Source organism: Uloborus diversus, chromosome 10 (assembly GCF_026930045.1).
Source record: "Uloborus diversus isolate 005 chromosome 10, Udiv.v.3.1, whole genome shotgun sequence".
NCBI classification, from domain to species: domain Eukaryota; kingdom Metazoa; phylum Arthropoda; class Arachnida; order Araneae; family Uloboridae; genus Uloborus; species Uloborus diversus.
Window position 1 is genome coordinate 27901676 of NC_072740.1, and position 15414 is coordinate 27917089.

At 31.2% G+C, this 15414-nt stretch overlaps 1 protein-coding gene across 1 annotated transcript in view; it reads left to right on the top strand.

Moving 5' to 3' along the window:
- Positions 1-14970, top strand: part of LOC129231552 (transmembrane protein 185A-like) — a 29813-nt gene extending 14843 nt beyond the window's left edge. Inside the window, exons 6-7 of the mRNA XM_054865906.1 lie at positions 14040-14163; positions 14594-14970. Of these exons, the coding sequence (XP_054721881.1) occupies positions 14040-14163; positions 14594-14832 (363 nt within the window). The 3' untranslated portion in view covers positions 14833-14970. The remainder of the gene's footprint in view (positions 1-14039; positions 14164-14593) is intronic.
- The last annotated feature ends 444 nt before the right edge of the window (positions 14971-15414 follow it).

Genomic DNA, 15414 nt, shown 5'->3' on the forward strand with positions numbered 1-15414 from the left:
GTTCATTATTTGAAGACCCATTGGTGGTGTACTAAATTTAAATTTAGCCACCAGAGTGATTCTGTTGATCAAGGTATAGCAAGGGTTGATCCAAGTTTTTTTTTTCTTAGGTCCTCATTTTGTGAAAAAGCAAAATATTTTAGTGAATTTTCTTTATTTTTGTTTAAAAAATATTATTGTGAATTTCTCTTTTTTTTCCTGGAAAAAAATGTATATCAGGTAAATTTTTAAGTATATGTAACAGTTAAAGATTTAAATGTTACCATGTATTACTTCTCAAAGCATCTGGGGTATGATACACAATAATATTCTTTCAATCACTAAAAATATTGAAAAAAGTATTTACTCAAAAATAGATTCCCAGAGTAAAAAAAATCTTCAAATTTTTGTCAATAATAATATATAAATTTACTGGCAAAGAAGAAACCATTTAAATAGTTTTAAAAGTAATTCTTTTTTAATTTAGAGATTTTTTTAAAACAAATATTTGATTATAAAAACAAATAACATAATTAAACAAGTAAGCAAAATAATGACTGATAAGTATTTTTTCAGCAAAAAAGGCATTGTGACTAACGTAACATTTTTGCAACCCTGAGAAACACTGCTTATGTAAGGAGGCAAATTTTTCTGAAAGCTACGCAGACATTTAAAACTGGCTGATATATTTGTAAAGGGGTAAACAGTCTATTTTATGAAATATACTACACAATTATTACAGCTGAATATTTTTTGGCCCTTAGTGGTAATTTTACGAAAAACTGTGTGTGACTAACTTAACGTGACTAAGGTAACCATCGAATAACAAGCAATACATACATATAAAAAACTTTTTGTAAGTTATCTCTTGCACTTACATAACTTTTATTTTTTTAGGAACATTTCAATGTTAAATTATGATTCTTTCTTTTTTTTCTGCATTAGTGTAAGAAACTGAATGGAATCATTCAGTTCATTTAACTTAATTTGAATGTGCCAAAAAAAAAAAAAAAAAATAAATAAATAAATAAATAAATAAAAACCCTGCTTTTACTTACTGAATAACATTATTTTTGTGCTAATTAAATCCTAAATATCTCTTTTAAGAAGTTAACTTTATACAAGCTGATAGTTTAACCAAATTCTAGCATTACTTCAATGTACTTGCCATAAGAAACCCAGTAGTACATTACAATGACATATTATTCTTCAAGGTTTACTGATTCATAGAATGAATAGTGTTTTTATATATTGATTTAAAATGTAATATTGAAAAAAAAAATGTTCAAACATTTTTGAAGAATTCGTTTTAATTTCAGATATCATCACAAATGTTTAAATTTCTAAATCATCATTTATGTACTTTCAATAATATGATACAGAAGTGTTTATTGCCACTGTGTGTTTACAGCATGCTACCATTTCTTCATTTTAATAATCAGCGGAGATACTTCCTAAAAAATATAAGCGTTCTCTTTTGTTCAGGTTGTTTTTCTATTTTTTAAATTCTTTAGCTTGAATTCTTGTGTTGAATGCATATTCAGTAAAGTATTCATTTTGCTTTACCCACCCTTCTTTTTAAAACATAACAATTCATCTTTAAATTGGAAGTATTGCTTTTTAAAGAAGACCTTTAAAAAGGCCTTTTTTTTAAGTAGACAGAAGGTCTACATTGCAACATTTCTACAGGTATTTTTCACCCAAAACATTTTTATTCAATGTAGAATGTCTCCTTATTCAAAATTGTTAATGACAATGTACAATAAATAAAAGAAGTTTTAAATAATAGCAGTTATTTTTAAAATGTTACGTTAGTCACATCTGACTGTTACATTAGTCACAGCTCAGATGTTACGTTAGTCACACTAATTATTTTATATCTTCTGCGTCTAAAATAAATATTTAGTACTTTTTAAGTAGATATGATACAGGTGTAAGAAAATAAAAAGTGTTGACTGGTACAATTATCAGGCTTAGATTTTAAACAAAATAGTACATTTTTGTGACCTACGGGGGGGGGTAACGCAACTATTTTCAGTGAAATAGCAGAACTAATTAAAATACTTATCTTATGATATATCAAAAAAGAACAATCAATTGTATTGGTTCAACATCTAATCTTTTAGAATAAATATAGTTCTTTTAAAAATTTGCAAAAAATTTTACATTATGCGAGAAAACTTAGATGTATGTTTTTTGTGTATGCTAAGCCTTTTCTACAACTTGGCGCATTTAGAGCCAGAAGAAAAGCACCGAATGGAATTTTTGCAAACTTTTACTGGATTTATGAACTGGAAAGTGATAGGTGACAATTAGGGATTTGTGAGAACAAAATTTCTGAGGCAGAGGTTCATATTTTTATGGAATGACCCTATAGCTTAAATAGCTAATTTCTTGTTTGATGCATGAAACATAAAATATGGAAACAAAAAAGGATAAGTGGTTACAGAACGTGATAAATCACATTCTGTGGCCAAAATTTAAACAATAAATAAAATATATTTTTCTTGTTTAGCAACTTCAATATATTCCATCAGCTGTATTAAAGTGTTTTATTCACTTAAATTATTTTCTAAACATTTATTCTTTGTAGTAAAAACCAAAAACACAAATTCCTGATTTTTCTCAGAATGACCCATGAACCAATTATTGTAATTTTGTGTATTTCTTTATCCACCGTGTCAGCAACTAATAAGGCCTACCAAATTGGATCATAGGCCTTATTATACTCCTTTGTGTTTGTAACAATGTTTGTCAGTTTTACATTTTGTTTTAAATCTTTCGCAATATGTTATGGATGTTTATAAGCAATTATGACTATTTACTAATTGATTCAGTGTTCAAGTAGTATCCCAAGCAGACCTTCTGAAAGGTTTTACCACATGTTTTATGGTTCTAGTTTGGACAGTAAAGGAGACAATGTGTGACTCACTCAATTAAAAAGTGCAACATTTCAGGAGCTTATGCTCACACCAGAGTAAATTATGAAAAAATGCCAACTGTTAGGAGAAAAGCCATTAATTATCAGGGGAACTCCAGTCACTAAAGACCTGTTTGAAAAAAACAAGAAAGAAGAAAATTTAAATTATGTAAACCCTCAAAGAAGGAAATGATACTAAAGAAAGTGATACTAGTTGGTACTGTCATACATTTGTAAGTTGATAAGATGAATGACATGAAACCATGTCTAAAATGCGGCTAGTGGCATCTTAAGGAATGCATCAGTTTGACAGTCTATGACAAAGATAATTTTGAGTACTTTGATTGTTGTTAAACAAAGAATATTTTCATTATTTTCGAAACTTTAAGCATGATTAACTCACATATATTATGATTGATCTCAATTACCAATGTCAGAAGCTTATTTTGATTATTTATGAGTGTTAAAGTACTTAGGCCTTATTATCCTACCTTAATATGATAATGCCCAGTGACAAGGTAAAAAATATTTTATTTAATGCTTGTTTTCAGCAAAAGTGGTCATTTTTTGTTAGTTTCATATAGTAAGTGATCTGTATGTTTAATTAATATTATATTTTGTTGATTCAGATACATAGTTTTTATTTTATTTCAAATCGCTCTTATTTAGTCATTATTTGTATGTACCTTATTTAAATGTTAGTAATTGCGATGTTACTTCTGGGTATTTGTTCAGTTAAACTTATTTGCACTATTCTTTTTTATGTTTCTTTAAACATCTTTTATACATGTACATTTAATTTTTTTATTTTGATAGTACAAAATATTTGAGGTACTCGAAATAGTTAAATGTGTAGCAGTTTATTATGTCTTAAGGCTCTTCTATACCCTCCATCTTGGTTTTCGACGCTAATGCTTTCTCTACGGGAAAATCTGCTACCTATGCAAAGCATAACACGAGAAATTACTGGAATATTTTCACGCGGTTTGTTTTAAACGATGGCTATGACTTAGAACTAGATATGCTCTTTTTTATTTTTTCTGTAGTTATTTTGAAATTTTTTTAATAACATTTTAAAACTTTAAACGACTATTTTCACACGTTTGAAAAATGATATGGAAAAACTGAAAAAGGAGCGCAAGAGATTGAACATTTCTCTTTAAAAAAATATTTTAAGTTTATTTCTGCGACAATTTGTTCTATTGATATTCTCCACGTAGTAAAGTCTTGTTTTCAAAAAATTGTGAAAAACTGCAAAAAACACGCCTTTCACCAGACCACACCCATTTCCTCCCACTTCGAGGGACCACTTTCTCTTCTCCCCCCAGGGTCTTCAGGGTCTTGTCTGCTGCTTCTCCGTTCCTCCGCTCTGCCTCAATGACAGGCAATAAATTACTGAATCCCCCCTAATATTCTTTGTCGTTTTGTGTGTTGGTCTTGTATCTCTGTGACATCGACGAAATCCGTTCTAAAAAGAACATTTTTTTTTCTTCTTTAGAGTTCTATTCGATAAGTTTTTGAAATTATTTAGGTGATATATTTTTCAATGCTGTTTTAATATAAGTACCCCCGTTTAAATGTGGAAGTTATTTTGTAAAAATTACCGCATTTTATAATGGGAAAAAAATTTCCAAATGCCATTTTTATTTATGTATTTCTTTATTAAATTATTAATTAAAAAAAAATACCGCCAAGTACAGTGATTGCGATTTATATCTCGATGTGAAATTTGCAAAAATATAAACCAATTCACTTAAAATACACTAGCCACATTAGGGGAAGTGGCGAGTAAATCATGAAATTTCCCTCTCCTGAGTGTATGTGCAGTAGAACGAGATTAATCTGGCGATTATACATATTCCGCAGAGATTATTCAAAATGGGGTTGTTTCCTTCAGTCAAAGTACTATTTTTAGTCATTGAAATTGATTGAATAAGCAAAAAAAAAAAAATAATAATAATAATAATAATAATAACATGAAGCGAGAAAAAACTTTCATTTTCCCGATAATTTTTTTTTTTAAATAAATTTTTTTAACATGTCCGATTTTGAAAATAAGACGTAGTCTTTATGACGTCACAAATGATGTACGTAAGCGCATCTGTGTACTGCGTTTTCACGTTATTGTAATCAAGAAGCGAATTAAATATTGCACTCTACGCTTGTTATCAACCATATCGTTGCCATTACACTTGAGTAAAAATGCGAATTAAATATTACGCTCTACGAATGGCAACAGTGAATGGCATTTCATCATTTGTGATATCATCGGCAGAAGCCGTAAATAATAAAAGCGCACCGATTAAAATAAATTTTTAAAATTATTAAAATTAGTCAAATTATTTAAAAAACGGTCAAATCCTATTCGCAACTCCAGAGCTCGAATACGCTACCTTGCGGTGATTAACAATACTAAAGAAAAAGGTAAAACATTCCATTTCATGTGTTTTCTTTGGGGTAAATTACAGGCTTCAGACAGTTTGTGGTGTAATGTAATTTCAGAAGAATAGAAAAGAAAGCTTCCCACAAACACGATCAAAAATTACTGTCATTCACTAAGCGTCAAAGCAGGGGAAATAGTCTTTACTAATAATAAAGCTGAAAGTCTGTCTGAATGTCTGGAGGATGTCTGGTTGTCTGGATCTCTGTGACGTGCATAGCGCCTAGACCGTTCGGCCGATTTTCAGGAAATTTGGCACAAAGTTAGTTTGTAGCGTGGGGTGTGCACCTCGAAGCAATTTTTCGAAAATTCGATTTTGTTCTTTTTCTATTCCAATTTTAAGAACATTTTCACGAGCAAAATTATCATACGATGGACGAGTAAATTACCAAGTTATCATAACGTGGAACCATAACATGGTGTAAGCCAATTGGTGAAAAATTCACCATACATTTTTTGTAATTATACAGGCGAACCATAAGACCTTTTAATTTTCTACTACGGGCAAAGCCGTGTGGGTACTACTAGTATTTAATATTTATCAACTATATTCCTTGACTAGTAGTGGTGAATATAATAAAAGTCCATAGCTTTACTAAAAATCAGCTCAATTTGTATAGAACAAATATTTTGCTTGACAATGTTCCAGAACTAGCAATATTAATTAAAAATAATCATATCTTTCTGGAAGGATCAGATATATCACACACAACGATGCCTTTGAAAATGAAGTTTAGTGAAAAAGTTGGTAATAATTCTCTGAAGGTTATAGCAGAATGAGTCCGAATAGGTTATCCTACAAGAAAATGTTTTTCTTTAGAATATTGACTTAGTTTGCTTTTTGATATGGAGGCTTTGTGTGTTGTGCATTTACTTTCAGATCTTTAATTTTCAAGACTTTGACATTATCTAGAATTCTAAATATGTAATTAAATTTGAAGTTCCGTTTTGTTTAGGTAAAAATTAAATAGTTAATAATATAAATTTTTTTTTATATAGAATTAATACTATTATCTAATATACATTTTCCAAGGTAAGAAATGAAAGTTATGTACGAAAAAAGGCACATTTCAGTTTTTTAATTGAAGTATTATTAGAAATTTTAATTGCAACCGAGACATTTTTCTTTTTTTAGACGATTGAGTTTTCTTGTGTTGCTTGAAAATGTTCAATTTTTGTAATTAAGATCTCATTACTCCACAAATGATCCTAATGTATTGCAATATCCACGAAGAATAGGAAATTATGTGAATAAACTAGTAAATTTGATAATCATATTTACCAAGTCTATTGAAAATTATGAATAATCGTCGCTAATTATATATAATCAACAGTTTGTTTCCGTTACACACACACACACACACACACACATACATACATACATATATATATATATATATATATATATATATATATATATATATATATATATATATATATATATATATATATATATATAAAGAATATGTGTGTATATGTATGTTCCCTATACAAATCCACACTTTTCGTCGGATCTGGACCAAATTTGGCCGGGAGGTACTTGGGCACCCGAGTAGGAACTTAGGGGGTTGAAAAAGGAACCAGACATCAAGGACGGTCAAATGAAAACAATTAGCAATCGTGATTGCTCAAAAAACGCCAAATTTGTCGCAAAGTTGGCGACCAAAAGCTTGAGTTTACTACTACTACTACTTGAGTTTGCATTGAATTAACATTGACTCCCTCCCCCCCCCCCCCCAAAAAAAAGGTGTAAAAGACCCCTTTTGGAACATCCGAATGAAACAAAAATGGGAGGTGCACAACTAGACCCCACTAGGAGTCTACGTTCCAAATTTCAACTTTCTAGGACATACCGTTCTTGAGTTATGTGACATACATACACACTTACGAACATACGGACGTCACGAGAAAAGTCGTTGCAATTAACTCGGGGAATGTCAAAATGGATATTTCGGGTGTTTATAGGCACTTATTCGCGTGTGGTTGGGTTGGAAAAAAAAAACTCAATATTCATTCGTGGGTGAGCAAAAAGGAAATTAAGTCCGAATTTTGAGATAATTTTTTTTCGTGAATACAATACTTCCTTTTTTGTAAGTAAAAAAGCTTTAAAATCACCAGGAAAAAATTAAAAATCACTGCTAAGCCTAATGGAACAGAAATTTTAAATCAGAAAATTATCGTTTACGCGATCTCATTTTAAAGTAGCGTTTAGAAGGTTGCCAGTTTTTTTTCTCGGTTGTGACTAAATAAAATTTTGTTTTCATTTTGAGGTAAAATTTTCCCCTTTTATTATTTGGCGATTTTTCTTTCTTTTTTTTTCAGGATTTTAGTTGTATTTATGGAGGGTTGCGTTTAATTTTTTCGGGAACTTTTGATTTGCCGTTTTCTTTCTTTGAGAATGATTATTTTGACGGGAAATTTTGTAGTATTTTTTTTTCTGTAATTGAAGTTTGATTGTTGAGCATGCGTCACTTGACCCAACTTTTATTTTCGAGGTAGACCGTGCAAAGTAGGGCAACGCAGCTCGTATATAAATAAAACAAATATATGTGTGTGTGTGTATATATATATATGTGTGTGTGTGTATATATGTACCCTATACTAATCCACAGTTTTCGTCGGATCTGGACCAGATTTAGCAGGGAGGTGCTTGGGCACCCGAGAAGGAACATAGGGGAGGGGGGGGGGGTTCAAATGCCAAAAAAGAACCAAACTATTCGAATTTTAATTTTAGGGCCCGAAAATGACATGAAATGGCTCTTTCTACCCGAAATAACTATCCGATCAGTTCGATTTTGGCGCCATCGAAACACGCGTAAAAACTCCCATACAGTTCATTCATTTCTTTCGAATTAAAAAAAAAAAAAAAAAGGCCGTTAAATCACCGGGAAAAAAATAAAAAGCACTGCTAAGCCTAATGGAACTCTATTTTTACATCGGAACACTATTGTTTGTACGATCTCATTTTAAATTAGCGTTCAGAAGGTTGCCAGGTTTTTTTTTCTCGGATGTGACTAAATAAAATTTTATTTTTGTATTGAGGTAAAAAATTCCCCTTTTGATTATTACATGGCGATTTATCTTCTTTTTTTGGGGGGGGGGGATTTTAGTTGTATTTATGGAGGGTTGCGTTTAATTTTTTCGGGACTTTTGATTTGCCGTTTTCTTTCTTTGAGATTGATTATTTCTCACCCCAGCTGCCTATTTTTTTTAAAGGTGCCTGTTTTTCACCCTAGTTAGAGGTACCATTTCGGCTCCGTATTGGGTGCCGCTGGTGGTCAAGCGTTCAACCCCTAAAAGGTGCCGAATGCAACCTGTAGTTTTAACAGTGTACTCGAGCATCGCAGAAAGATTTGGCACTGGCACTCCTGATTGAAAATGTTTTAAACTTTAAAAAATATGTCTTTATAGCTTTCTCCTTCTTCTTCTCCCTTATTTTAAAATAAATTTTTAATCAAGTATGTTAGGTGCTCATATTTTACATCGTCAAGAAAACTTGAAAAAACACCAAACATTCATACGTTAATTACAGATTTAAATCGTAACGGAAAAGAGCCTCATTCCTATTCCACGTGAACGAAAATAAAGCAGAAATACCAAAAGAAGCCATTTTAAAAAAAAGCTTTGTGGGATGGTAGCATATATTTGTATTTTGATCACGGAATTACAGCCATGGAAAGTTTAATCACTAGCACAATAGAATAGATTATTGCAAGTTAGAGTTTTGCAAGTAGATATTTTTCAGACATTGTCATTAACTTTAAAATTTTTTTTTTCTGTTTCCCTGTTGCAGCATGCATGCTAGAGACGCACCGAGTACTCGGTAACTACTCGGTACTCGGCCATATTTTGATCAAGAACTCGGCCAATACCGCATAGTTGTAAAAAATTGAAAAGCAGATGTTACAATTAATAAAAAAGTGCAAGCATATAATATACTGCAATCATTTACAATTCAAATTTAAAAGTCAAATTCAAATTTTGAGAATAACGAATTTTTTTATACTTCAATGGAGTAAATCTTATATTTTAATGCTCCAAAGTTAATGGAACTTATTTATTAAAAATGGAGCAAAAAAGGTAAGTACAGAAAATATGAAATTTTTATGTTATTAAATGGATTTTTGAAGCATAAAAATACCTTTTCTTAAAAAATAAAACAACGTTAAAAGCACAAATGTGCAGGAACACTGCAGACACGTGTTCTGGCATTACAAGAAATGCATTTTTCAATGCACAAAACGTGAGCATATGGATTTGTAGACATCCGACAAAAGTCGTATTTTTTAAACATTCATTAGCTCACATTTTATGCACTGAAAAAGATGTTCCTTATGATGCAGAAACACGTGTCTGCAGTGCTCCTGCACATTTGTGCTTTTAACGTTGTTCCATTTGCTTTTAAAAATTATTTACGTTTGGCGAACTAGAAGTATGGATTGATATAATTTGTTTTAATTCCAACTTGATTAACCCTACCTTTTATGTATTTGTTTATTTTTAATTTAAAAAATAACTTATTTGTCAAATTACTGACAGAAACAAATATTTTCAATAATGCACAGTAAAATTTTGGCTGGAATTTTGTTTTTAAAACTATTATTTGTGTATGTGTGTGTGTGGACATGGAGGTATATACTACTCTTCCACTGACCACTGAGTTCAAAATTCGTCACGTGTGTGTCGGTGGTTCTTCTTAAAACATAATTGGAACTTCGAACTCGATACTCGACCAAAGTGCTTTTGGGTACGTCTCTAATGCATGAATTACTCAAAGGTTCTTTTGTTCAATGAAATGCTAAAAAAATATTTCCTAACATGTTTCTCCCTTCGACATACTGGGTTGATAAAATTAGAGTTTTTATTATATCCTCCTTGAATGTATGCGAACCTTTTGAACCTTTTTTTTTTAATGCCTGGTCTGTGCTCGGCAGTTATAAAATGGCTTTTAACAATTTTCTAGTGCATAGTTCACCGGTTTTTGGTAATGTTAATTTTTGTTTTCAAGGTGTCATTATTGTACTTAATGATATTGATCTCGATTATTGTCATTACTGCATTAAAAAATTCAAACCCTGAGCAGTTTTAAATCGAATGAAAGAAGTAGAAATACCTTATATCATGTAACTTGATTTTATGTTATGTTATTAGGTAGTTTTTATTACTTGCTCCTTTTTCTTTGGATTGAAATGTTGCGTTGAAAACCCGAGTACAGTCAAATACATCAGTTGATATGGAAAAATTAATTCAAGGAACGGGAATTTATTTCTAACTTGTAGCATTGTGGGATTGATAAAATTTTATTCAGGGCGAATGACTAATGTCTGAGAATAACATCCATATTTATAGTGGAATAATAATGTTTTTTTTTGTTAGTGATAGTTCTTAAAATTGCGTCTTTTATCTCAATGACTATTATACATCCCCCTCCCCCCTCGCAACATTAATTTCTGTTCCCGCCCTCCGCCACTGTTTGTAACTGAAAAGGAAAAAAAAACCTTGGAATGTTCCTATTTATTCTCAAGTATCACTTATTGTGATATGTGCAGTAGTTTCGAAAATTCGATTTTTAAAAATTTTGTTCATCATTTGTGCGCACCATGTTCAATATTGAAATTTAGATGATTAATAAAGCACTTGAATTTATGTTATAACTTTTCTTTTCTCTCTTTTTTTTTTCTGCCTTCATTTCTCAATTCTATTTTCTACGCATTCTGCAAATTTTCTAATGTGCAGAATAAGTTAATTTCCTGACACATGGTCTTCTTTCTTCTGTCCCTCTTTTGGCGGGAGAACTTGAGTGGACAACTCAGACAACTTTCCCTGCTATTCCTTTCGCTGAATACGGATTTCTCGGAAATCGTAAGCAAAGCAGTCAGCTCTAGAAACACTTTGAAACGAAAACACATGTTCTTACGGAGGGGAAACAGGTCGGGTGGGAAACATGTTTTGGAACAGGATCCTTTTCGAATCCATCGCAGTCTCTCTGCCCTCGTCCGATAGCAAAGACAGTACCGACGGGCACAGCTTAGATTTATGGCTGTCCATTCACGTACTCAGTGATTGACGCTGTCCATCATGAAATCTGACCAATTAGCAGAGCAGAAAAAAACGAGTTAGACCCTCCCAGACACACCCTCTGTGTTGCCACAGATTCCGTGATTTTGCCGTGTCAGATTTTACGGAGAGGTTTAGAAGAGCCTTAAATTAAAGAAAACTCTGATTTTTTTTAAAATCTCATTTTGATTGTTAACTTTTTCATTTTTATGTTCTGATTAAGAAATTTATTTTTAAATGTCAAGTTTTTCATATTTATCAGTGTATAAAATTAGCTTTTCATATTAGACTGCTTGCTTTCCTACTACACAGCATAGATATTTCTTATTAAGGCAATGAAATACAGTAAAAATCATTTAACACAACACTGAGGGGACAGAAATATATTTTAGTATTAAAAGAATTTTGCACTAAAAGAGTTGCAAGTATACTGTGTGCGCCACTGTAACCTTTCCCATTTATCTATTTTTCATATTCCCATTTTCATGTTAATTTTGTTTCACTGTAGATGAATAAAACTTGTTGGAATTTTTGTTTTGTGAATGCATGGATGATAGTATTCCAATTGTAATATAATTGTATATATGTATACAGGGTGTTTCGGTTCAACCTGCAAGACCTCCATTTTCGCAACCTTTGTCCTAGATGCATATTTCCAATTGCAAAAATGTTCAAAATCAGATGCAGAGTTAAGATATTAAAGTTTGTAGCAAAAATAAAAGTGATTAAAAAAATAATTTTAACTTTTTATATGGGCCCTAGGTCCCCTAACTTATATTTAGGGACATAATCTCCATTGAAAAATAATTCCAACCCAAAAAGTTTGGCATTCATACTACCAATATTCACTGAGATATAAAACACAGCGTTTTGTGACTTACACATACCTGCCAACTCTACTGGATTTTCCGGGAGCCTCCCGGATTTTTGACATTTCTCCCGATCTCCCGATTTTTATTGAAAATCTCCCGGTTTTTATTAATCTCTAAAAAAAATCCCTGCATTTAGGGATTTTCTTGAAAGTGAAAAAAATAAACCCCTTTAAAATAAATTTTTACATCATTTTAGCGCTTTTACTCCATGGTTTGAAAGTTTCCCACTCAATTTCAAACTTTAGCACATTGGAATCTGGCAACATCAGTTCTTGTTTACATTTACGATCTCGCTTCGCGCACTCATCGCTAAGCCTATGTTGCTTAATTGCAACATTTCTTCCTGTACACAAAACAACCGCTATTATCGGGCACTTTGCGGCCAAAAAAAGTAGATTAAATCTTTTTGAAGACCTGAAAAACTTGTCTATGATTGAATTTTTACAGATAATTGAAATTCTTTTTTTTCCCTAAATAATTTTTCATTGAAAAGTATTACTTTAACTTTTATTCTTCTATTTAATATTTTCATTAATTAAACTCTGTGTATATGACTCAAGGAACTTGCATATGATTGTACTTTAAGAGATGGTATAACTTTTATATACCCTCCCCCGCCCCCCCCCCCCCCCAAAAAAAAAAATTATGCGCCAAATCTGGCACTCCCTACGGACTTTTTAGGGTTGCTGTTTCTTATTTTTGTGTTGCCCATTTAGGTTTTTTCAGCTTTTAGGTTTTTGTTGTTGCCAAATTTAGTATTTTCTTGTATTTTGTACCATGAGTGAAATTAAAAAATCGCCAAATTTCCAATTTGGGGGGAGTATATCAAAGTAGTTCCTAAGAGATAATAAAAAATCCCTATTTTCCCCTCAATAACATGGAAAAAAGCGATATTGCGCTGCATTGAAAAAATCTACTGGATTTTTCTCTTTGAATGTTGGCAGGTATGCTTACACCAATTTACACTCGCCGTTAATGACACCTTTTGGGGGAAAATACATCGATTAACAAGGGTTTTAAATTATAGGTGTGCATAGAGTGATTTTTCAAATTGTTCGAGGTTTTGTTGTGTGTCTTCGCGTATCATGATTTAACATTTGCTATATTTTTGGATAGCAGTGAAAAATATAAATGCTTTGTTTTTTTACTTCAACAACCTGTAATTCTTTTGAATGGGCCATAAGTTCCAATCTCATCTCCTGTATGGATCATTAAAACTTTGAATTCGAATATCTCCTTGGAGTTTTTGTCCCACAAATGTGAATTTTTTTTTTTTTTTTTTGTTAGTAATATTTTTCAATGGAGATAGTTTCTCTAAATATAAGTTGGGGGACCTAGGGCCGGTATAAAAAGTTGAATTTTGTGTTTATTAAATCATTTTTATTTTCGCTTTAAACTTTCAATGTCTTAACTCTGCCACTAATTTTAAACATTTTTGCAATTGGAAGCATGTATCTAGGACTAATGATTGCGAAAATAGAGGTTTTTGCAGGTTAAACCAGAATACCCTGTAAATATATATTTGTTCAGAACCATTTTGTTCAATTAGGTATTCTAGATTTCCTGATAAGATTTCTAAATAAAATTTACATCAATAATGTGTTCATGCATTTTGTATTTTAATTTCGTATCTTCCACTCTTTTTGAAAGATTATTATTCGTGCATGATGAAAAAAAAAATCTGTGTTTGAAAAATTCTTCATTTTTTTTGTCTACAAAACTATTTATTTTCAAGTTTTTGATCAATCTTAAACCATTTTTTCCCCTTTAGGTTCTACTATCAAACAAACTCGATAGTGAAAGCAGTTTGACTTATGCAGCAACTTGCATTCCTTTGTACTTCACATTCATTGTTTTAATCCTGTTGTCTTTTGGATCTAAAGGTGGAAATCACTGTAAGTAATCAGTTTTTCACAATTTCTCGACAATATTAAGTTCATTGTATGATTAAAAACTATTTTTTTCTTAAGTATTAATGTCACAATATTATTATGTGATTGCTCAGGGATCACCTGGTAATGCTTTATGTAAAGTAGTTAAAGGATTCCTTTTCCTGAAGTGAGGTTAATTACATACTTTACCTTTTATACAAATGAAAAAATAAAATAAACTATTATCATGTGCTAGAAAATCATCCCTTCATAAAACTCGGTTCTGAAATTTAAAGAAATCAAATAAGGTGCTAAACTGTACAAATACTTTTTCTCTAACTCTTTACCTGAGAATTGTGTTCATATTACATGGTATTAAGTGTGACAACATTTTCAGAAAAGTTATTCTTTTCTTATTTAATCTTTTTCTTTTTTAACTTAATGTTTTTCACAGGGTGGTTTGGAATCAGGAAAGATTTTTGTCAGTTTGTGTTAAGTGTATGTCCATTGCTCCAGGAATATGGAAACATTTCTTACAGTCTGCATAGCAACGAACCAGAAGATGCTGAACCTCCAGTACAAGTTACATCACGTGGAAAACCTCCATATTTTCAATCAAAGAAAAAAAGTGCCTCTAATCAAGCAGAATTGAGAGTTGTTGTACCTGCACTTTCTATTGAAACGCCAGATTAACTCATCTTTGAAATTAAACTTTCATTAAATGTCAAATTTCGCACACAAGAATTTATCTCCAGTAAACATTTTTTTAAGCATCCTCTCTTATTTTACATATTAAAAAGTATAATACATGTATAACTTGTAAGGCTATTTGTTGCCAGTTTCATTTTTTTTCAACTGTAATGGACTATTTTGAACAATTATTGAATAAAATTTACATTTGAAACATACATTTACAAAATTGATAATACAGCGTATTAACAAAAAGAAGTAAATCTAAAATCATCTATTATTTCAATAAGATGCTTGGGTTTATCAGTAGATCTATTTCAAACAAATCTAAAGAAGTTCTTCTGCCCGTATATAGAAGTTTGGTAACACCTCATTTGGAGTATGCTGTTCAGTTTTGGTCTCCTTATCTTAAGAAAGATATTAATGTATTGGAAAGGGTTCAAAGGCGAGCTATTAGGCTAATAAATGGACTTTCTTATTTAGACTACGATTCCAGGCTTAGAATGCTATCTTAAGAAAGATATTAATGTATTGGAAAGGGTTCAAAGACGAGCTACAAGGTTAATAGATGGACTTTCTCATTTA